The 24286-nt window shown below is 42.9% G+C and overlaps 4 protein-coding genes across 7 annotated transcripts; 2 read left to right on the top strand and 2 right to left on the bottom strand.

The window, feature by feature from the left end:
* Nucleotides 1-1128: 1128 nt before the first annotated feature.
* On the bottom strand, nucleotides 1129-6593 carry ccdc61 (coiled-coil domain containing 61). 4 transcript variants are annotated; one of them, XM_084028899.1, is made up of 13 exons: nucleotides 6399-6593; nucleotides 5063-5220; nucleotides 4901-4983; nucleotides 4065-4225; nucleotides 3801-3953; nucleotides 3509-3716; nucleotides 3308-3408; nucleotides 2978-3195; nucleotides 2820-2898; nucleotides 2528-2728; nucleotides 2412-2445; nucleotides 1474-1540; nucleotides 1129-1392 (listed from the first exon to the last, which is right to left on the bottom strand). In XM_084028899.1, exons 2-13 carry the CDS (start codon nucleotides 5208-5210, stop codon nucleotides 1298-1300), a joined length of 1548 nt encoding a protein of 515 aa, XP_083885025.1. In that variant the 5' UTR covers nucleotides 5211-5220; nucleotides 6399-6593; the 3' UTR covers nucleotides 1129-1297. The 4 variants fall into 4 exon arrangements, with proteins under 4 accessions (XP_083885025.1, XP_083885024.1, XP_083885027.1 ...); XM_084028898.1 differs by having other exon boundaries at nucleotides 1131-1392; nucleotides 2978-3198; XM_084028901.1 differs by having other exon boundaries at nucleotides 1132-1392; nucleotides 3326-3408; nucleotides 6399-6592.
* On the top strand, nucleotides 5810-11531 carry itpkca (inositol-trisphosphate 3-kinase Ca). Its single transcript, XM_084028911.1, has 7 exons — nucleotides 5810-5952; nucleotides 7738-7837; nucleotides 7932-8145; nucleotides 8842-9046; nucleotides 9203-9304; nucleotides 9387-9458; nucleotides 9639-11531. Exons 1-7 carry the CDS (start codon nucleotides 5941-5943, stop codon nucleotides 9843-9845), a joined length of 912 nt encoding a protein of 303 aa, XP_083885037.1. The 5' UTR covers nucleotides 5810-5940; the 3' UTR covers nucleotides 9846-11531.
* Nucleotides 11532-12875: 1344 nt separating this feature from the next.
* Nucleotides 12876-14373, top strand: kcnk12l (potassium channel, subfamily K, member 12 like; the record flags this gene model as incomplete). Its single annotated transcript, XM_084028917.1, has 2 exons — nucleotides 12876-13227; nucleotides 13364-14373. Exons 1-2 carry the CDS (start codon nucleotides 12882-12884, stop codon nucleotides 14371-14373), a joined length of 1356 nt encoding a protein of 451 aa, XP_083885043.1. The 5' UTR covers nucleotides 12876-12881.
* A 1007-nt stretch (nucleotides 14374-15380) lies between these two features.
* ppm1nb (protein phosphatase, Mg2+/Mn2+ dependent, 1Nb (putative)) lies at nucleotides 15381-20909 on the bottom strand. The gene is made up of 6 exons (XM_084028904.1): nucleotides 20155-20909; nucleotides 19350-19921; nucleotides 17583-17700; nucleotides 16764-16878; nucleotides 16614-16677; nucleotides 15381-16504 (listed from the first exon to the last, which is right to left on the bottom strand). The coding sequence occupies exons 1-6, from the start codon at nucleotides 20567-20569 to the stop codon at nucleotides 16487-16489; spliced, it is 1302 nt and encodes a 433-aa protein (XP_083885030.1). The 5' UTR covers nucleotides 20570-20909; the 3' UTR covers nucleotides 15381-16486.
* Between the last annotated feature and the right edge of the window lie 3377 nt (nucleotides 20910-24286).

A 24286-nucleotide genomic window follows, 5' to 3' on the forward strand; every position in this document is an offset into this window, starting at 1 on the left:
GTCATGTGGGAAATGTGCAGACACACGTAAGCTGTTTGTAAGGGATCATTGTTCTATCTTTTAAAAAGAACATCGTATGCATTATGTGGCTTCCACGTTGAGTGTATGTGGCTTGCTACAGAGTGTGAGGGTTGGTCAGTGTGTGCTCCATTCACTTCTTCATGACATTGACTGAAGTCTCCCTCCCGAGTTTACTCGTAGAAACAGAGCAGCTGTTCAGTCCTCCAGTTGTTCCCCTGAGAGGAAGCCTCCATGCCCGTGAATTAATCGGTTAATTAATGAAAGCAAGCAGGCTGCAGTGGCTCCAAGGCACTGGACAAACAGTGCAAGGCTGTAAAAAAAAATTAAAAAGAGGGAGGATACATTTTTCATAAATTATATTTTTAAGTGGTATAAAAGGCATTAGACGGGAGAAAACTCAATTAACAGTCTTTGTGCACATACAAATACACATACAGCAGTTTATACAAAATCAGGCAGTTTCACCATAAAACATTAAAAAAAAAAAAGATGTCGGTGTTTATATACTTGCCTGCATGATCACCATGGAAGTGGTCTGTCCAATGTGTCGTTCACTCACACAGGTGTTATTTAAGATGAATATCTGTTGGGTTTGAGATGTAAGCTCTCCAGTACAGTAGAAACTGTGTGGATCAACTAGTTACAAGTTGTTTATTCTGATACAAAGGGCACTGGTAATGTTGAGTTTAAAGGGAAGCAGGAAAGAGACCATATATATTTTATACACCCACGCACACACACATTACAACATATGGATTGAAGACTGCAGACTAACTATCTTGAATGACATTTAACCACCAAATCCTGTGACGACATGCAGTCAGTCGTGCCTTTCAGGACACAGGAGCTCGAGTCCATCCTAACATGCACGGGGCAGAAGACACAACAGTCCATCACAGGCTTCACAGTCGATGGTTAACATGTTAAAAGGTGGTGGAATCACAAATTATCAAAAGTATTGTGTTGGAAAGAAAACATCAACAAGCGGGTGAAGAAAGAAAATAAATGGTTTATGGACTGAGGTACCATCCATGTCATTAGTTGAGTTGGTTTGGTGAGGTGTAAAAAAAAAGGATAAGGTTCCACTCAGACACAGTTATCATTTAACTTAATTAATAAAAACCTGGTAGATTAAAAAACACATTTTCAGTCCAAATAACGTAGTCCCTCACAGTGATGGCTGTAGTTTCCTGGAGTGGTGGAAGTGCGACCCTCCAGAAGGAGGTTTAGTCTGTGACATGAACACGTTGTGTCCCTGCTGAGCAGCATGTTGGTGTTAGTGTCCTGTGTCCAGGTCCCTCATGTACTCCTGAAGTGCCAACAGCCTGGCATCGATCTCAGACAGCTCAGCACCTGTATCGATGGGGCTCTCTGGGGATGGAAACATAACATGTTAATAACATGAAAACATTATAAATCATTAACATTAAAATACAAAAATTGAATAATAACCTTTGTCTTTCATTCTGTATGTTGGAGTACTGCATAATGGCTTCCTGGACAAAAGGCCCCCTCTGGACTACAAACGGATAAATTGCACATTAAGATGACAGCAAACAAGTCACCGAGCATTCTACTGTCGTTCCCTTCCTGAGGATCTGAGGAAGAGCTGCTGCTGCTGCGTAACTAAAGACGGAAACATGCAGCTGTGAGCCACGGACGGAATCAGGAAGTCGGACGGGATCGAGTCAGAAAAACACATTGTTGGTTTTGCTCTTTTCGTGTGATTTGTTATTAATAACAAAAAATTATATTCTTTAATTAGACCAATGGTCTGGGTGAATACTCGATTCTGATTGGCTGGAGGGTGTAGGTTAAAAAGTGTTAATGAACACCTAGGAAAGACGCTCCGTCAAATTGCCTGATGACAGTTCTAAATTATTGCACTGGCTCAAACGCTAGATGGTAACCATGGCAACGGAGACTCACCGTTATTCATCACTCCGTCAGTACAGGAAATTACGGACTTTTTATTATTTGCTGTAATGAAAACGATTTAGGAAACTATCTGAACTTTGATTCTTTGAAACAAATTTTCGCATCATCCTCTGGACACACACAAGCGGTAAGTAGTGCACTGGCCTTCTGAAATGATACTTTGTATCACGTAACGTAAGGTTAAGCCATCATCTCACTTCCCATCACTGATCAACTGCTGCGGTCGGGTCGCTATGGCCACGTTGCTTGGCAACGCCTGCATACGGGAGATATTAAACAGTCCGCTCGACTTGTTAAGATAAAAAAAAAACTTCCGATTTTAACTCTAAAACACATTAAAGTTTTATTAATTGATTAATAGGTACCTCGTCGGGCATTATCCCTTACATATACAAATAAGAGGGCATCAACAAATAGTGGACTAGAGTTCCATTAATTACAAGGCCACTCACCACACTGGGTCCATTGTACATCTGTTTTCTTCCTCTGTAAACAGAAAAAAATATGCTAAAGATAACCATCTAAAAAGGCAACAGAGACTTCACAAAACGGGAGCTAATCCCTTCACCTGAGAGTTTTGGCCATTTCATCCATATCCACTAACGAGCTTTCAGAGGAGTTCCTGCTCCCTCTCCGCTCCATTGATAAACTCCTTCCTCTGCTGCCAGACCGGGCCATCTGAGGATAGGCGTCTCTGGAACGTGAACGCCCCCTCTCCCTCTCGGGGACAATGGGCGACACCAGCATGTCCCTCCGTACCTTCCTCTGTCTGACACAGAAAACGGGGTTAAAACTGTTGTTGCGAGCAGCTACGACATCAACAATCTGTGCTGTCAAGAGGAAAGATAATGGAGACCAACTTCTTGACGTCTGCCTCTTTCAGTCGCCGCTGCTTGTCCTGGATGTAAGCAGTTGGGTCAAAGCGTTGTATCCGGGACCCTGTGAGACAGACCGTGAGGATAATTAGACCTCGTGTTAGAAATAACAGGCCAAACTACGGCTAAATCAGGAGCAGTACCTGTGGGAGAAGGCGACGGCCTGGATGGAAGAGCACGTGGTCCCGAGGAGTCTGCTCTTCTTCCTCTTTCCCCCGACCTTTGCCCTCTGTCCTCCATCCGTTCTCTGGATCCTGACCGAGCCCTGACCGTCACGTACCCCGACCTCCTCTCGGTGGAGAGAGAGCGATAGATTTCCCCGTCCACTCGAGAGCTGATGCGACCGGACACAGGAGTCACTCTGCTGCAGACACAAACCGGGTGGGCCATAAGTAGATAGATATTATTCAAATTCCACGTTTTATCCAAATTGTAAGCGAATGAATGAGAGAGAGGGAAAGTAGAGATAGTACATGCTTAGATTGTCTAACCCTCTCCGTAGTAACGCCAGCTCACTGGTGAGAGTCTTAACTCGAACACGGAGGGCACACTCTGATGATCTCAGCTCCTCGAACTAGCAGGGACAGGGAATTCAAAAGATGAAACCAGTTGAGCAACAAAGGAAACCCTACACATGACTTAGCCGACTACTTTGAGCAGCATAAGAGGTCTACCTGCTCCATGAGAAGTCGCTGCTCCTGGCATCTCTTGCTTGCCGAGCGTTGACTTTTGGCCCTCTCCTTGACGAGCTGCTCCTCCAGCGTCCTCACCACATCTCTGACCCTCCAGTCCTCTCTTCCCGGTGTGGGACCACTTCCACTGTTCTGCAGTCGCTCTAGGACATTAGCCATGGCCTCTTTCTCTTCTTTCACCAGAGCCAGCCTTGAAAACAGTAGGAGATATTAAATAAATAAGAATAAAAAGTCCCACATCACTTCATCTTGATGGAGCTGAGATGCAACCTACTCTGCTCGTAGCCGTTGTATTTCTAGATCTGCAGATTTGTTGATTCCATGAGAGGAGACGGTGCTGAGTTCAGCCCGAAGAGATCTGACTTCCTTCTGCAGGGCAGCCGGGTCAGGCTTACCCACATAGGGCAGGGGTAAGGGGTAGTGTATCCTACAGGGACAAAATAGTCAGCAAATCAGGGGTTATTATCAGACATAACCAAAATTCTGAGAAACAAATCTGTGGCCAAAAGAGACTGAAGTTTGCCATGAAGACACAAACCTGTCAAACTCCACAGTGTATATGAGGATTAGATATCTTTTGGCAGTGAGAACAGATGACTGCTGATTGCCGCGGGGGCGACTAACCACTCCTGCTTTCCTGTTACGTAGCAGCTCCAGGTCAGCGTAGGTCAAGAGGTCAAGTGTTACAGAATCACTCACCTGCAGAAAAAGCTCAAGTTAACCATGAAGATACAAATAACACAGGCTTGCCATCAACTAAACCGTTATAAAATATCATAAATGTTTTAATGATGGTGTCCTCCTGATTTTAGATGTTGTACTTTTTCCATGTCCTGCCTGAATGGTACACGTACAGCATTAAAATACACAAACAACAACAACACGTGTGTTTTTCTCGCCTGAGAATCATGAATCTTACGTGATATTAAGGTGTATTTAGATACAAGTGTTTTTTTCTAAATTGTTTTGTATTTTTGTGGTCTGTGTATTACTTTTATTTTCAACCACAAAGGGCCTGAGAGACAGTACTGATGTTTGTTAAAAAATAAACCCCACAAGTCTCTGTGTGTTCAGCTGATATTGGTTTCTAAATGTACCCACTTCCTTTTCCAATCATTTCTCTTATTTTCCTCCAGGCTTTTTGGCCCCAGTTCCTTAACATTAATGAAAATCAAAGAGGGGATACGACAGCTCGGGATAACTGTGCATTTTCCGCTCAAGTGGAAACATTGAACTCAAATGAATGAGTCTCGCCTCAGCACACACAGCCGCGAGCAAATCTGTCTGCTCACATCTTTCTACTGACTTTGTATGCATTTGTGCCACCTCTGCAATTTGTTTTCCCATTCTATCCGAGTGCATCTTAAAACATACCCTTCTAACAGCCGATTCCAACATGCTACAGAAAATAGGGAACTGCTTGAAGTTGCCAGTTTTGCGGGTGAGGTCCTCAATGTCTGAAAAAAATAAACCATGTGAGTGAGACTACTTGTGGCTGGGATGACAGTTAATCAATAATAAATGAATGCTACTCACATGCTGGATCAAAGTCCCCTCTCCATTGATCTGCTGTCATTGAGTCAGAGATTTCGACTATCAGCAAACCCTTGTCCACCTCTATCTTCACAGAAAACTCCACTCCTCGAAATACGATATCCTCCATCACCTCAGAGCCCTCCTCCATCACTCTGGGTCTGTGTCGGAAAAATAAAGGATTCTTATGAATTGGGAGCAACTGGGATACTGTTCAAAAACAAAGCTGGGTAATGTAGTGAGCAATTTAACAAGCTTCAAATTGCCATGGAGTCCCATACGTACATCCTGATGACAGGAACAAATCATCATAATTCTGATTTGACCAAGAAAAACACATTTTCAATATCTTGCAAAGTCTGCAAAAATAGGAAGGCTGAATGTTGAAATTGGTAGAGCCTCAGACCAGATGGAGCCATCAAACCATATCAAACGTATCGATACATTTGGGAATCTGAGCCCGATTCCCTGTCGTGCAATGAGATTAACCTGAATTTAGGTGGGTTCATGGCACAGAAGAAACAACCCAATAGCATCTTTATCAATAAAACAGGGAGTGAATGGCATCTACATGTCCTGTTTTCTACTAGGAGGATTGTTTTTGAGTTGTGTGTTATAATTATACTTCATTTGGATGATTTGCATTCACTTTGACATTCTGTTTGTCTAGCAGTGTAAGACCCTTGTAGTAAAAACACTAGAAAACTGCTGCCTATTTCACCTGGCTCATCTCACACAGCCTGGCTCCATCAACTCTCACCGCGAGGGGCGGTAGCGAGCCAAAGAGTCCATTTCAAAAAGGTGTCATCATTTTTTATTGGGAAAAAGTTCTGGTTGGCTGGTTATATCATATGTGGAGGACTCAGCGAGTGTCTTGAGACATGTTTTACAAGGTACGTTGTTAACGTGTCTCTTTCTTTACATTACGACGCCGTTAGATATTGCGCTGACTCCACTTTCTCCCGGGCAGAGTGAAAGCGACCGACGTGAAATCTGCGTTAACCTCGTCTTTCACTAGACATGCACAGACAACATCACAGACGCTACTGCTCGTTTAGCTAGTTCACAACAATCACGTTCAGTTTAGGGGTCGGCTCTATTGATTGCAGGTTGAGTAAATCTAGTCAACAAAACGCAACGCCTTGTGCTTCTGTCAATCGATCAGCTAGCCAGTTGACGTTAACTGGTCAACGCTAGCGAAGGTTAGCTAGCATTGGTAGTTGTAAGTTTACGCTAACTTGAGTCGCAGCTAGCTAACCGAGCTATCTGTATGCGAGCCCCATAACTCACATGATTCTGACATGATGATAGACCGCAAACAAAAATACGTTCACGTTACCTTTGGTCGCAGTAATGATCCGTAACGGGCTAAGTTGTCAACACATAACGTTAGCTACTCGTTGAGAAAACAATACATAGGTGAAGTGCATGAACCAGCTAGCCGCTTGATTTGTGGTACAATACAGTCCGAAACCGTTGGGAAGCCGCCGGCACCGCGGAGACGGGAGCGGCTCAACAACCGGGAACTGTTAAATTCTTCTTCTTCAGTTTGCGCTGCCTCCGCCGCGTCTTCCTCTGCTTAACCTTAACGGAGCATCGATGCCTCTCTGGGGTGTTGCTGCCCTCTACCGGTAGTGAACAGACACCTCACTCACAGTACTGAAATCAACGACATGATGCTGGAATTAATCGTGGTCATATATAGTTGCAATATAACAATCCCAATGCTCCATTGTACAAATGGCCTCATATAAAAATACAGAAATATAATCACTGCTGAAGAAAAATGTGATTGTATTATAAAATGCAAAATATACGTCTTTAAAAGCACTTATGCAGTCTGTATACATTTAGATTATAACAACACTTTTAAGCAACACTTTAGTGTAGTAGTTTGTTCAAGTGGAGCTAATTTCAACTGCTTCATATTCTTTTAATCATTAAATTGCTAACAGTGCAGCATCTTTTACAATATGATCCTGTTGTCGATATAATTTATCTGCGATGTAATTATAGTAGCTTGAGTTGTCAAAAAAATATAGTGTTAAAACAAGTAGGATCAAGTGAAATGCATATACCTTTAAAATCATAGTGTGCTTACTTCACACTATACATTTATGCTACTGCAAATGAAAATATTAGGCATTTTAGGCATCATATCAAGTGTAAATCCCCCATGATATGGTATGATATTAATTAATGATTATATTTTTTATTAATAAAAAAGATACAAAAGCGTGTACCTTTTTTTTAACACGTAAAAATGTTAACTTAATAGTTGACAAATGTTCCTCTAATCACCAAACCGACTGGCACTACATTTTCGATGTAATGTCAAAACCTGGAACCAACTTCCAACATGTTGACAATATCAACACCTGTGTGTTCAGCCTTCCGTGTTTAATAGCTGAAAAAAACAAGTGCTTCCTGTAAATGTTTAATGAACCTGTTGCACAAGCCCAGAGCCGACCCTGTCCTCTCATCACTCGTGGTCCTGTTGAAGGGCTGTTTCCACGGAAACGCTGTTCACCCATAAGGCAAAACATGTAGTGACTGAGTCTGAAGTCTGCTGCTCGTATGTGAAGACACAGAAAAACACAGGCAGCAGAGGAGTGTGACCTGGAGTGTGCGCGTGCTAAAGAATGACTGACTGCGTTTTTTTGGGTCTTTTCATGCAGAACTCCGCCTGGAAGAAACACAAAAGTTGTGGGACTTCATCTCTCCTCCCCATGACTCCCAAGAAACCTCAGCAGTGGCTGCAAGTGGTCGGACATGCAGGTTTGTTTGTCTGGTCTCTCTTCTTTCATTTCCCTCCTTATCAATGTAGCTAAAATAATACATATGGGTTGTCTTCTTTTACTTGTTTTCACAGGGAGCTTTCATGTTGGCGATTACGGCACGTTGCTGAAGAGATTTTGTGAGGGGGAGCAACAATGCTACCTCAGGCTGATGGAGGACGTTCTGAGGCCCTTTGTCCCGGCCTACCACGGCGTGGTGCAGCGGGACTCTCAAGATTACAACATGATGGATAACTTGCTGACCCATTTCACCAGACCTGCCATCATGGACTGTAAGATGGGAAGCCGGTAAGTGAAACAAGGCAGTTTCATCCTTGAGCAGCTGAAATTAGTTTTTATTTCAGGCAAACTTGAAGGAGGAGATATGGTGCAGCAGTAATTCTCCAAAAGGCCTAATTATTGTATCTATTAAAAGGTTGATTTAGTCAAACATAGATTAAAAGATTGGCATGGAAAATAATAATATTGACTGATTGGCAATAATTCAAGTTTCACAGTTATAATAATGTTTTATGCTATAAGCTCCAGTCACAATAATCTTATAATAATAATATGTTCATTTGATATAGCACCTTTAAAGACAAAGTCACAAAGTGCTTCACATGATACAAAAAGAGTTAAAATAAGACAGTAAAATGAGCAGGCAAAGAATAAATATCACGGGAAATACAATAAAAAAAAATATATAAAAATATTTAAAACAGAGAATTACAAACACGAGACAAAAGCCAGATGAGTTTTCAGTTGTTATTTCAAAAGCCACAGAGCGTAAGAAAATAGGAAGGGCGTTCCTCAGAGTTGGGGCGGTCACCTTTAGTTTTTAATCTAGTGCGAGGGACAACCAGTAGACCTTGGTCAGGCGACCTCAGCGACCTATTTGTCTTGTGAGGATGGAGCAGGTCAGATATATACAGGGGCCTGACCATGCAAGTCTCCATATGTGAATATAGGTGTATAAGAACAGTGAGGCTCTGTCATTCACAGCACATACCTCGAGGGGGAGCTGCTGGTGGCCAGAGAACGGCCCCAGCCTCGTAAAGACATGTATGATAAGATGGTGGCAGTGGACCCAGAGGCCCCAACAGTCCAGGAGCGAGCTCAGCAGGCGGTGCTGAAGACCAGGTACATGCAGTGGAGGGAGACGCTGAGCTCGACAACATCTCTGGGTTTCCGTATCGAAGGATTCAGGGTAAGATGGTTGTGTCAGGTCATTGAGTCGTTTGTTGTATAGGTAAAAAAAACAAAACACTGCTGGGTTGACAATTGTTGAAAATGATATAAATGTGTGTTTTCACTGTTTAACAGCTGAAGATTTTGCACTATAAGTTGTATGTTTCCTGTGCAGAAGTCAAATGAAGAATGTCACACAAACTTCAAAAGGACCAAAAGCAGAGAGCAAGTGATGGAGGCGCTGGACAGCTTCGTTGATTCCAATAAGCACATCGTGGTGAGCGTGACCTTCACTGACTGTCATTTACGCCTGCATTCCTTTCCGTCCTCTCTTGTAAACCTCGTGTCTTTCTCTTCAGTGGGGCTATCTGAGGCGGTTGAAACAACTGCGCCAGGTCTTGGAGGTGTCAGACTTCTTAAGAACACACGAGGTCAGATGTGGGACGGCTTTGTTAAACACATTTTTAACAGGATTTCAGAAATGTAAAGTAAAGAGTCATTCAGCATGTTCCAAAAGAGCTGTACTGGAAGCCAGTTTGTGTTGGCTGGTGTTGGGAGGCGTAGGCTGTTAATGGTGGAAGAACTATTTCCTCACAGCTGTGTCCCTGCAGGTCGTGGGCAGTTCCTTACTGTTTCTACATGACTGGACAGGCAGAACAGGAGTCTGGATGATTGACTTTGGAAAGACGGCGGCATTGCCGGCACATCACACCTTAGACCACCGCACTCCCTGGGTAGAGGGTAATCGAGAAGATGGCTACCTGTGGGGTCTGGACAACCTCATTGATATACTGGCCAACATGCTGCCACCGACCTGAACGCCTCTCCCAACGTATGGAGATGTAATCCGGCATCACCACTTAGAAGTGAGTGAACTGGCTTCTGAGATGGTTGAATTGTTGGAATTAACTCAAATAGAGAATGAGGGTGGAGGGAAAAAGAAAGATGTGATTGATTACAAAAGTAAATACTTTCCAGAACCATTTTTTGGTTCATTGGTGATTTATGGAAGTTTGACCACTGAATTGACCTTCACTTCAGTCCCCGGCCTCAGCAGCATGACGCTGCTCGGTATTTACAAGCAATTATAAGCCAAAGATATGGCTGGTTAGCAGTTTAAATGTCACACTGGGTCCTCTTCACAGAGCCAGAGACCATGACTTTAGTATAGCACAGAGTGGAATAAATCAAACACTCTAGATGGGGCCAATCTGCAACCTCACTGATAAATGCCACCGGATCTTACACACTAACCTTTAAATACGTCATTTTCCTCACTAGTACCATCATTAATTCACCGTTTATGCGTTTGAGTTAGGATTGCATTTCCCCGTTAAGAAAACACTATACTTTGGGATTTTAGTAGATGTCAATGTCAATTTATGTGGCAGTTTTTCGGAGTCCGACCAAAGCTGCAACCTGAGAAAAGAAGCCAACGCAGAAGTACCAAAATACTAGCAGCGTTTCTTTTGGGAAAGCAATGTTTAACCACCATTCACATCGTCCTCACATACACATTGTGTTTACTGCAAATTAGCAAATGGTAGCGTTTAAACTAATGTAGTGAAAATGAACATTATATTACTGCTAAACATCAACATGTTGGCATTGTGACGTTAGCTTATGGCTCATAATTGTCCCAAAGGCAGCAATAGTAGATTAACATGATTTGATGGATTGTATGTCAACACAATGATTATTGATATCACAACAGAGTATTTCTACTCCTATCCATCGAACCACCGGCGACTCGGGTTCCTGCTAATATTGGTGTTGGACACATTTGCTGGTCACCTTGTTGTCATGTCATATGGAGGTTAAATCTTTGACTCTTGAACTGTGTTTTTTTCTCAGTATTCTTTATCGTCTTTGTGACTCATGAACACACACAGAAGTTTTGATTGGACTTTAATACTCGATTAGATTTGAAAGAAATGCTGTACAAATTTGACAAAATGACATAAACAAAGAGGAGAGAAGTCACAAATATCACGTGGCCCACAAACCTCCCTCAGACAGGAAGCAATGTATGGATCCATAAATGCATTTATGGATCCATACATTTAAACCTAAAATGTTTTAATGTGAAAAGGAAACATATTTCCAAATCCTTTTGGATATTACTTACTTTAAAAATAGATAGGTTTGTGTACATAGTGAAATATTTCTGAATGATGACACACATTAAAAATAAAGAAGTCCAATTAAAACTTCCAGCTGTTTTTGTCCTTTTTTAAGGTATGAAGGTTGGTGGTGTTTGTTTTACCGTTTTGGATCATCAACAATATTGTCAATTTTGTATGTGTGTTATAAAAGCACAATAATAAGCCCATCATTTAAAAACCTCTTTACAAAGTGATTTTAAATCGTATTGTTTTTGTTTTTTGTTTAATCCATTGTACATTCTGTAAGAAAGTAATACAATGATGCCTTCATGCAGCTATCAGCACTTAATGATGTACTGATGTGTTTAGCCATTAAAATCCCAACATAAAAGTGATGGATGTGCAGTGCTGTAAAGCGGAGCGGATCCAAATGTGAACTCTGAAGCTCGTCGCTCGACGCAGAGCCGACTGCTGAGATGAAGGCAGGTGTGCTCTCGCTCTTGGACAGCTGTCTGCTTCTGTCATCAGACGGAGGGAACCCCTGCCCTTACCTGCAGCACCCGACGAGATTAAAGGGACGAGCAGACGGGGAAACTGAGAGTCACGCTCGACCAATCCTCCCACACAGTCTGCAGCAACAACAAAAAGCACTCTGAGAGCGGCAGGAAGCTGCAGTACGACCACAGTGTGATCTGCTGGCTCCTCAGCAAACACCACCGGAGCAGTTTGGAGTTGAGTGCCTTGTTCAAGGTTGTGGGGAAAGCTCTGCTCTTGTATTTCATTCACTTAAATGTACTGAACTGTGGAATTCCTGGTCATATGACACTTGTCTCATGTTTAGGCCACTGATAATCATTAATTTCAGGCTCAGATTTGATATTCCTATACGATACGACTTGAGTGACCAATTATAGGGCCGAATAAATACAGCAAACCTTGCATCTCTTTAAGGTTAAGTCAAATTGAGGTGTGATGAAGGCTTGATAATGAAGAATAGTGTTTTCCAAATGAAGAGACGACTGCACCAATCAGGTGTGTGCTCAAAGACGGAGGGGGCGGGCAGGCGATGATGATGTCAGTGTGTGACAGATGAAACATCAGACAGCCTCTCAGTTTGCACAAAAAAAAAATCTCAAGAGGTTTTCCTCTCGCTGGTCATTGTTGAGCAGATCCATGGAAGCAGCGCAGCAGACCGGCAGCACTCCGGAAACGTCCGCTGCTGTCAACCAAACCAGGTACTATGTGTCTTTTTTTACTTTAAACCGTACTTAATATGTGAGTGGACTGCTGCTACTTAATTCAGTGTTTTCTTATAATATCAATTCTATTATATTCTGATTAAACTAAAATGTAGTGTGTTTTCAGTCAGATTTTTGTTGTTGAAATCATTTTTAAGTTGAAAAATACAGTTATGCAAAATAAAACAATACAGATATTTACATTATAGACACGACTACTAATATATATACTATCTTTTTTGGTTACCTTGCAGGCTCTATTCTCTGCAGATGCATTATTCCCTCATGAATGATTAAAGCAGCAGAGTAACCTCCTCCAAGCAGTGTGCAGACTTTCAGCAGCAATTTTAGAGCCAAATCGATTTCTGTTTATCCAAACCCAAAGTGCTCTATAGAGCCGGTGCACGGATGTTGTGCGGCGTGTGATGCATGCAACACACACTGCGAGTGAGTAAGTGTGTGATTTGGCAGCACTGCTGGTTGCAGTGCTGTATCTGTTGCTGCTGTGCTCATGGCCCAGAGGAGGGCTGCTGGTGGCTGCTGCTGCTCCAGGGCGCCCGTCAATGAAGACAACGCTCGTTTCTGCCTGCTGGCCGGGCTCATACTGCTCTACTTGTTGTGCGGGGCGGCCATCTTCTCCGCCCTGGAGCACCCCTTTGAGCTGCGCGCCCGCCGCCTCTGGAAGCAGCAGCTGGACAACTTCACCCAGAGATACAGGGTCAACCTTGGCGCCCTGCACACCCTGCTGCGGCAGTACGAGGAGGCGAACGGCGCCGGGATCAGAGTGGACACACTGAGGCCTCGATGGGACTTTTCTGGAGCTTTCTACTTTGTGGGCACGGTGGTCTCCACTATTGGTAAGCCTTGAAGCTTTTTGTCTTTTTGTCTTTCTGAGATGCCCATTAAAAATTCCTAGAATATTCTCATGCACTGCCATGTACTGTTTACGAACCTTGACCTTTTGACCTTCTATTTTGTGTGTCTCTTCTCAAGGCTTTGGCATGACCACACCGGCGACCATCGCTGGAAAAATATTCTTAATCTTCTACGGTCTCATCGGCTGTGCTGCCACCATCCTCTTCTTCAACCTCTTCCTGGAGCGGATCATCACGGCGTTGGCCTACATCATGCGCTGGTGTCACGAGCGTCGGCTGAGGTGTGCTGGAGTCGGGGTGGTGTCGAGCAGGGAGGAGTCGTCCGGCGAGGAGGACAGCCTGGAAGGCTGGAAACCATCCGTCTATTATGTGATGCTGATCCTGGGCGTGGCGTCCATCGTGATTGCGTGCAGCGCCTCCACTCTGTACAGCCCCATGGAGAACTGGAGCTACGTGGACTCCCTGTACTTCTGTTTTGTGGCCTTCAGCACCATCGGCTTCGGGGACCTGGTGAGCAGTCAGAAGCAGCAATATGAGTCTCAGGAGGCCTACCGGCTCGGGAACTGCCTTTTCATCTTAATGGGGGTGTGTTGTATCTACTCACTCTTCAATGTCATCTCAATCATCATCAAGCAAACTCTGACCTGGATCGTGGGTAGGTTGGTTTGCTCGGGGCGGCATCAGCCCTGCTCCTGCTCCAGACCCAGCAGCTGCAGCTGGCTCTGTTGCCCCTGCCTCCCGAAAAAAAATCACAACCGCCTGCGTCCGACTAAACACTTCAGACAAAAACGCTTTCGGCGTAACACCGTGCAGCCCATCGCGTCCCAACGCCCTGCAGGGAGACACCACTACGGGGACGGCTCGGTGGAGACGGTGTGTGACAGTGAGACGGATGCAGGCGCCGTGGCCGATGGGGTGTACGTGGGCCGTCGTCTGTCAGGGGAGATGATCTCTGTCAATGAGTTCATGGTGTCCAATAAGGTGTCTCTGGCGCTGCTACAGAAGCAGCTGAGCGAAACCGCTCACCAGGGCCCGCGGCAGAGCCACCATCAGAACGGCTTCTCTGCTGGTGTGGGGGCCTTGGCCATCATGAATAATCGCCTACAGGAAACCAGTGTGGATAGGTAGCACCACAGAGACGGCATCCTTGTCTTCATTGCTGGAGCTCTGATCCAACCTACTTCTCTGAGAGGAAGTCAGTCATTTATTAAGAGTATTTCCGAAACCACATTCTAAGAATAGAACATTTCCCCTGTAATTAGCCATCGGAGCCATTTTGTTGGACTTTCAGTGGATGTAGATAAACAGCTGACCACCAGCTGGACCTCAAATAATTGAGACAATTTTACTCTGTGTAGAAAAGAGAGCAAAAAGACTGAATGCGGTTTAAAGAATTCAACATCGCTGTGAGGAGGGGTCTGATGTCTTGAAGTGATTAGCTCATTCAAAGGCAATCAGATGAAAGAAAGCAGTGAAGGAGCACTTAAAGGGGACTGCTGATTTAAGAGTGCTAAACATGTCCCCAGAGCTCCTGAGTAATATGGTCGTACATGAGGTGGTAGTCAGTAAACACAATATCTACAGTCTTAGAGAACTAGCTGCATATATTAGGTATTTGAATTGTGATTTGCTCTTAAAAGGAGCTTCTGAAACACACGGCAGGAGCCCAGGAACACCGGTGAAGAGACATTTTAATTAGTCGATTGCTCACAAGTCATAAGGCATGTCATTAAAATTCATAGTAATCATGAAAGAGGGCTGAAATCCAGGGATTTCAATCGAGCACATCTAATCAAACGTGGCCTGTAGAGGACGTCCTTATGTCAATAAGTGCTACACAGATAGCAGCAGATCACATCAACAGAGGATTCAGCCTCTCCTCAGCGAGCTGGAGGAGATCCTTTACTATGCAAGAAAACAGTTTAATGCATTATGTGTTGTTCTGTATCCTCGACAGGTTTTCATCCGTGCTTGGGATGATGAGTGTGAGGAGAAAAAGCGTCCTACTTTGAGACAAAATAGTCCACTTTCCTCAATAGGTCCCGCTTGATGAATTGTTTTCATTGTTAATCTGAAAACAATGAGAACATGGTTTAGTGAGTGAGTGTGGGTACAAATACTGCAAGTCGTCAATTCAATATTTTTTATTTAGGTTTATAACAGTAATGATTCTTAACATGTAATGTCTATACACAGAAAATGACTCACTGAAATGATCAAACAATGCAGTATATCATTCGGATAAAATGACCCATCCTGAAACTTGATCTGATGCTGTTTGTTTGATCTTTACGATATAAAAGATGAATAAGGCAGCACAGTACATATCATCAAACTGATGGAAGAAACACATTTCACATACATTGTATTGAAGTAAATGTTAAGAAATATGGCTAAGAATTGAAAAAAATAAAATAAATATATATATATATAGGCGTAGAATTTAGTCATGTCAAATAGATTTCGAACAGTCAGTAAATAAAGATTTTAGGGTATTTGTTCAATTATGGGATACTTTTACTTGGTAATTTCTTTAATTAAACTGTAGCATGCTGTATAGCTCTTTCCATAATAATCTTTCAATTTATTTTAACAAGTAACACATAACATAACACATAGTCTCACTTCAGCCAAGTGGATCGTATTCTACATGTTTAAAATAAAAAAAAATAAAGAGTTTAGATTTTGTGTGAAATGTATTTTTGAGATTTAAGTTGTGTTCATTTGCTTGTCATGTTCGGCCATGAGGGAAAAAGGTCAATTTGTGCACTCCCATCAGCTGCCCAACTAGCGCTGTAGCACTCCCTGTTGAAGCAAATGGATATATGGGATATATGGTATGCGTTTGGCTAGCACTAACACAAGGTTCCTTCCTCATTCTTAAACTATCATCTACAAACATTCCTTATTTTATCCAATGAAAACTTACAATTTCACAGCTGGTTGTTATTCAGTTTTACAGCATTTGAAATGATCATCTGTATCTTCTGTTCACAATATGAGGCAGAGGTTTGTTGCTGAATCATGTCTCTGAGTAAATCTTTTACAAAATGTCCTTGTATAAATATAAAATGTATTCGGCTTCATGAGATCTATTTTTGCATTGTATTTGTTTTGACAAGATGGTGCTTGTCAGTTCATCATCTCCCTTTTTTGTCAAAGTGCACAAATGAACAAAACAGTTTTAATATTGACATGAATTACAGTCCCTCCATGGATCCTTGGAGAGCAGCCAGGCTTCTCAGGGGCCTCCCAGGCCCTGGACAGACAAGTCATAGAGAACATAATGGTGAGTATGCTGCACGTTGAAGGAGATAACATGTCTTCGAACGGGACAGATGTTGGACAGATGTGTAGTTTGTACTCACATTTGGCAGTGTATGCTTGTGCATCTCTCTTTGTTGATAGTAAGCAGAAATAATGCAGTTCCTTCTGCAACACACAGAGGTAACACGCTGTGATTTCACAATACAGAGGACACGCACACTGTGCACATTAGTACATTTTGTGTTTCTTACTTGCTCTGTATGCCTCCACCTGGTGGTAGTCCGGGGATGGCAGTGGATGCGAGGACCGTGAGGACGGATAGGAGGTCGGGTTCCTCCCCTCCGACACACAGCTCATCATAAATCTCTGTTGGATATTAAAACAAAAACACACAAGCAAGTTCATTTGGATGTTTCTGACAACTGATTCAAATTTTACATGCAACACATGGAATATACACATACATGGAATTGTTCTAAATTTTAATATTGTTGTCACTTTTGTTATGAAAATCCAATATTTGTTTCAGCAATGAAAAGTCCAAAATCAAGTACGTCTCTTAATCATTTCAGCCTCAGGCCTGTTGGTGCTTGATGAAGATGTACTAAAAAGCTTATTGATCTGCCAAAACATCTGGGCACTAATGTTACTCAAACTTTACATTTGTTGGGGGGACTATTTTCAGCTGTGGATTAATGCTAAATTTGATGTTCTTGAGAGTATTTGCCACATCACTACAGTATATTATGCGAGATTGACTCAAAATAAACTAAAGTGCCCATGTTTTTGGTCATGAAGGAAAATATCAACCAGTGCAACAGTGTGGCTCATGTGTTTTTGGGCTACAATGGAGGTCTATGGTGGAGAGGAGTAATCTATTTCAGGCTCTGGTACACTAACCTTTAATGGGAAACATACAGAATGCAATAGAACTGTAACGTGTTTAAGTGGAGCGTATTGATTGTTTTTGTATTAGAATATATTGTTAGAAACCAGGGCAAGTACAGAAGAGTCTCTGTGCTTGAACAAGGAACAGTACGTTGCCCCTTGTGTATTATTATCACCCACACCTGCTACTTTGGACTCCAGCAGGTCCTCCAGCTCGGCCTCCTGGTGTAATGCCTCTGCTGACAGCTGGGGGGCGCCAGGAAAGCACAGCAGGATGATGCTGATGTTGTCCAAGCTGCCCTGTGGAGCAGAGCGGCGTCAGCAGAGGTGAGTACTGATGACTTTACAAATGTCAGCGTATGAAACATTAATACATACTGGGTGAACAGTTTTAGAGATAGTTATTTTCACCTCAAAGTCACCTCACAGATGTGGTGGAGCAGGGAAAGGGAAATGGAGCGTGAAAGAAGCTGTGACATTTTGAGGTCATTGTGCACACCCAAGCAGAAGCCCTGTTACATAACGGTGTAACATGATGGGCATGAAGGCCAAACAGAGGGCGGCATTGGGTGTTAGCATGTGCAAACAGGCTCATGTTTATCATTTAAGAAAATAATAATATAATAAATAATAATTACTCACTCCCACTGCTCTGAAGTGTTTTATGGACGGTATGAGCAAGCCCATGTTCTTGAACATCAACCTTCAATGGTGTGACACTCTCAGAGGGAGTGTGGTGGAAATGAGTCCTGAATCCAGAATAATCCCATCTAACCTGTTCTGTTCCTACAGTCTATTTTAAGGTGGTCACTCACACTACTATATACCCTGAACAGCAGCTTATTCGGTTTTTAAAACTCTGCTTCACTTCCATATGGGCATGCACATTTTAAAGTGGCTATAATCAATATTTTCATATTAACAATAGATCACATGACATGTGAAAGTGGTTGCTCATAGTGACAAACCCACAGAGAATCATCACGTGATGCTGCACTTAAACTCACTTATACAGAAGCATTTTAGTGTCCTCCAGCTAATTGTTTTGTTTTCCAACACGCCTCTTTGATGTTTTGGTTCTTTCTCACCACACTCATTTGTGTAATTTCCGGATGCTGCCTGTCCAGCACCAAATCAACATCTAGCCACAGAGCAAGATACTGGATGTTTCTCAGGACTTGGTGGAGAACAAAACAGAGCTAAAAATACAATGAATATTGGAGGACATGCATTGTTTGGGTGGATAGAAATCTGACTCCAAATTAAATGAATAATAATGTTCTATCGTATCTGTTGGATAAGTAAATAAGCAACTGTTTGCTATTTTAATGTAGCATGGCACAGATTTCAGGTCGCCCGACACCAGATAAGTGGTAGACGATGAGATGAGATGAGGCACATACGTCACCAGTCTTAGATAATAAATAAATAAATAAATACAATTTCTTTTGTTTCATCATACATCGTCGGCAACCACTCGATCATTTGCATACAGTATGTAGAAAACAGACCAACAAGTCTTCAGACCATTTATATACACAAGAAAAATTATTGTTTTTAAATTTAAAAATTAGATGTAAGAAATGTTGCACCGAGTGAGTTTTTTGAATGCCTGCATGAAATCCATATAGAGGATCGATTTTGATTAATTGGGTGTATGTTCTAATCAAATAGAAGCCCTGTCCCTTAGTTACCTTCATAAAAGCTGAGCCTTTTTCTCAAATACTGGAATGACCCCGGCAGCCAAACCAAGTCAACACAGTCACAGGGATTAAGGGCTTATTTTATTATATAAAATCCACTGCCCATTAAAAATGATGTAACACCGTTTTACACTAAAATTGTGTTTTCTGTTTATAACCTGTTTATAAAGGATTTGCCAGTTTAACTACTGAACATGTAGGAGTGCATTAAAAAGGACGACACGGTTCTATGGAGCAGGTTCTGACCTTATAGAGACAGAGGTCAATGACTTGGGTGCAGACATCCCTCAGGTCAGTGCAGACGCGCAGCCTGTTGTGGATGAAGGCACACAGCTCCTCGTTGCTGATGGTGTCCCACACGCCGTCGCAGGCGAGCACCAGGAACTCGTCGGCTGGTGAGCGCTCTATCACGCACACCTCCGGCTCTGGTGACACCATCTGCTGGGTGGGCGTCCGGTTCTCTGCTCCCTTGTAGCTGAAGTCCCCCAGAGCACGGGACACTGCCAGGGAGCCGTTGATCCGTTGGATGGACACGGAGCCGCCTGCACTCTCAATGCGCTCTTTCTCCAGAGGGCTGTAGGGTTTGTGGTCCTCCGTCGAGAAGCAAACCTGGCCAGACCGACACAGCATGGCCCTGGAGTCCCCGCAGTTGGCGAAGTAGATGTAATATGGCGAGATGAGGGCAGCCACCACAGTGGTACCGCCCCTCTCCCAGCCTTCTCGGCGTGCCACAGAGTGCAGGTGCTTGTCTGTCTGCAGAAAGCCCTCCATGATGGCTCCTTTCACCCTGTCAGGGTCATCCTCTGGTCCCATCCCACCTGTTTGCACAAACAGCATCCCATGAATCACATCATTATAATAGGATATGATCATGATTACACGATGAGAACAGCAGAGATATTTACAGAATGCAATGAGAAATGATAACACTAAAAATGACCTCGCTTTTACAGTTTCATAATCAAAATATCTTAAACATAGGTGAGCATCACTAAAATGATAAAAAAATCTTTTATACTCATTCAAACATTTTCAGTTGCATATTTTTCACCTGTGGCCAGGATCTGACCCAGAAGGTGCTGGGAGCAGTACTGTGCCACCGTGCTGCCTGCATGACCGTCCAACACGGCGAAGAAGCTCCAGTCGGCCAGCTCTCCACCCAGCTGTGGCACACAGTTGTGGAAGTCCTCCATGTTGGCCCTCCAGCCCTGCATGCTTCCCAGGGCGTAGGTGAGGCCCCAGCGGGCACAGCCCTCCTCCGTAAGCTTGTCCAGGACTGGCCGGTCCAGGTAGGGGCTGGGAATGACCTCGTCCCTCTCCCCATCCCCTGGCTGCTCCCCCTCAGCTGCTCCTCCTCGGCCCCCTTTGAAGAACGAGCTGACCCTCTTCTCCGTCTCTTTCACCAGCTGCCGCATAAACGCCGGCATCTCCACGTTGCCCTTCCTGGCTGTCCTCATAGCTCTCATGCACAGCAGATGTGAGTGGAATCGTCTATCCCTGCCTCGGTGTTTGTGGCTGGGATGGAGGGCTGAGCTGGGCCTGGTTCTGGGCCTGAGCAGTTTCTGCGTAGCCCTGCTGCTCCAGGGCTCAGAGCATGGCTGCCTGAGCAGATAGATGTTCTCAGTGCTGGCTCGCCCCCCTCTCCCTTCTCATCTCCTTCTTCTCCTCTCTGGAGACCTCACTGATCAGTGCTCTCTCCTCCACTCATCCTTCCTCTCCTCCTTGTTCTCTCTTCGCTGCTGTGATTTCACCCTCTTTCTCACTTTTTCATAGCTCTTCCCTCTTTCACCAGCTCTCCCCTTGTTATTCTCCCTGCCTCCGCTGTGATTGGCTGTCTATTTATATGCACCAATCCCTGCTTGCATTGCCACTGTCATGTTTGAGCTCACCCTCTCTCTCACCATCCTCCTATCTGCAGCTCTGCCTCTCCCACGTTTGGTAATCTCAGCGTGTGATCGGTTGGGATTATAGGCTGCCGCCGCTGTGGATTACAGGACGTTCAGCCGTTTAGCACACGGTGTTATTGTGTGGTGGAAAGAAGAGACACAGGGGAGATGTTTACTTTCATTGTGCACACAGAAGAAACCCTTTAAACTAATATACATTGAACATGGGCACAGTGCATGCACTGATCATCTAACAGTTAAAACCGAAACCAGAGCTGCATTAATTCTTTGATTATGTGTGAAAACAGGTTGGACTGTTTCTATATCTACAATATCTTGAATATAATGAAGTATTTGCTTGTACTGAACGTGGATCACGTTTGTGTTATTTTATCATTTATTTTTATGTGACTGATCTTATTTAGGACATGAAGCCTGAACCTGAAACATTGTTATCGAAAATCCTTGTAAATGATCAAGTAAACAGCATTCATGGTCCTTACATCTAATTTTAAGCTTGGATATGTTTATGACAGAGTTTTGTGGCAATTGTGGAAATAAAATAGGAGTAGAATGGGATTCAAATCAACGTAGCAGGATGGTCGGAGCGGCAGCCATTTTTATGTGTAATGTTGTAGCCATTGTGTCAGTTGTAGCAGCCACTTGTGTAAAAACTGGTTTGTTAGTAAATTATAGTAAAATAGTTAATTAGTAAAATTCTACAATTTATTGCTTCATCCACACAACTCATGTCACACCGGAGGAAAAATGAGTAACAAGTAGCATTGATACTGCACTGTAGTTTTAAATCATGGGTGTAAAATAATGTCTTAAAAAAATACAAGTTTTCTATGTAGAGACACACAAAAACATTTAATAAAAAGAAAAACACAACCAACCAACCAACCAACCAACCAACCAACCAGCCAACCAACCAACCAACCAACCAACCAACCAACCAACCAACCAACCAACCAACCAACCAACCAGCCAACCAACCAACCAACCAACCAACCAACCAACCAACCAACCAATCAACCAACCAACCAACCAACCAGCCAACCAACCAACCAACCTCAACCAATCAACCAACCAACCAACCAACCAACCAACCAACCAACCAACCAACCAACCAACCAACCAACCAACCAATCAACCAACCAACCAACCAGCCAACCAACCAACCAACCTCAACCAATCAACCAACCAACCAACCAACCAACCAATCAACCAACCAACCAACCAACCAACCAACCAACCAACCAACCAACCAATCCCAACCAACCAATCAACCAACCAACCAACCAACCAACCAATCAACCAACCAACCAACCAACCAACCAACCAATCAACCAACCAACCAACCAACCAACCAACCAACCAACCAACCAACCAACCAATCCCAACCAACCAGTCAACCAACCAACCAACCAATCAACCAACCAACCAACCAGCCAACCAATCAACCAACCAACCAATCAACCAACCAACCAATCAACCAACCAACCAACCAACCAACCAACCAACCAACCAACCAACCAACCCCAACCAACCAACCAACCAACCAATCAACCAACCAGTTTAACATTTTCCCTATTCAGTTTAATTTTAATAATAAATGCCACAGGCGAGGTAGGTCGAGGTGTACATGCACTGTGTGGGCATATCCATGCACACCTTATATGTTGGTTCATGTATTTGCATAAACAATCTCAGCCTCTTGGTTGAGTTGCTGTTTATGCTGTGAATGAGAAGACCAGTTACCAAATATCTGTAGTCCAATAGTGCCTTCTCATGGCAAATACAGGAACCTCACACTTCCCATGTTGGAATACACAGTAAAACTATTTTGGGGGTTATCAATACATACATTGTCATTTCAGGCAAAGATCTCGGAGCGAACACCCTGACATCTGGCAATCATATCTATCTCTGTAGGAAATGGCTTTTAAGCCACTAGTAGGTCTGTACTGAACAGTTCATGACACTGAATCAGAGTGGTATGCGGCTGTATATGAATGGTATGCTGCCGGTACAAATGGTATATGCCACTGAACCAGAGTGGTACACCCCAGGTACAATCGGCATATGAAGCTGGATCAGTCTAAAATTAGTTAATCAGGTTCTTTGATGAAATATAAGTGTGAGAATTAAATCGAGCAACAACTGTGTAGTTATACAAAGTTTTTCTGGTGAATAAGAAGAAAATTCAAGTCCAGCATCTTGGCCGTCATCATCACTTTTCAGACCCGCAGGTCGCCACATTAAACTTGCCAAAATAGTAATATTTGGTTAGTAGACTCAAAAGTTGTATTATGGATTAGTGAGACTGGCTACAGTGGTTAGGCCATGTCAGCTAACATTGGCTATCATATTAGCAAATGACTTTACTCTAAGTAAAACTAAGTGTAGCAGTTTTTGTAGTAGTATTAGTATTTGATGCAGATGTATATGAATGTGATGTAAATTCACACCTCTTCTTCTTTTCTCCCCAGGTAAGTAGAGAGTCTTTGGACCAAAACGGAGGATGTGTTTCTTCATTCTCTTCGTCCAAGTCTTCTTCTACTGTGTGAACCTACTCAGAGGCGTCGTGTCAGCCACATTTCAATTAAACAAAACACCCTGAGCTGTCCGGAAGTTGCAATTAACTTCTTTGTTTGAAGATTTCTTGTCTAAATTAGTGAGGAAAAAATGTGTTGAATCTCAAACTTGGTTAGCAACACAGGGGCGCTGGAATCAGATCGTTTCACTTCACACTTGCTGTTGTGAGACTCCCCAGACCGTTGAACACTCTCCCTACTGAGAGCAGATTGTTTGAGTTGAATTCTATTGTTGTTTTATTGTTGTTTTTAGTTTGATTTGCTGTTTTTTTAAAGCACTTTGTGACTTTGTTGAGAATAGTGCTATATAAATAAAGGTCATTATTATTAATCAACACATCTTCAATTGCAGACTGAATACTCATCTGTTCATCCATAAAATAATATATAATAAATAACAATAATGTGACTTTTATTATTCATTGACGTTTTTTTTCCGATACATTATACCATGACATTTTATGATCATTTTCAACATACTATAATATGACTATTTTGGATAAACTATGACATTTTTTTGACATAGTATGCTATAACTTTTTCGGCATACTATATTATTATTATTTTTTTTTAGACTTATATTTTTTATTCTTTTGTTATACAATACAAATAAAAAATGGCTTCCAAGTATAAAGCAAATTGAAGAGGCTGCCAGATGACCCAGCAGCAACAGCAACAACAACAACAAAACAAAACA

This window comes from Eutrigla gurnardus (genome assembly GCF_963514095.1).
Source record: "Eutrigla gurnardus genome assembly, chromosome: 15".
Lineage (NCBI taxonomy): Eukaryota > Metazoa > Chordata > Actinopteri > Perciformes > Triglidae > Eutrigla > Eutrigla gurnardus.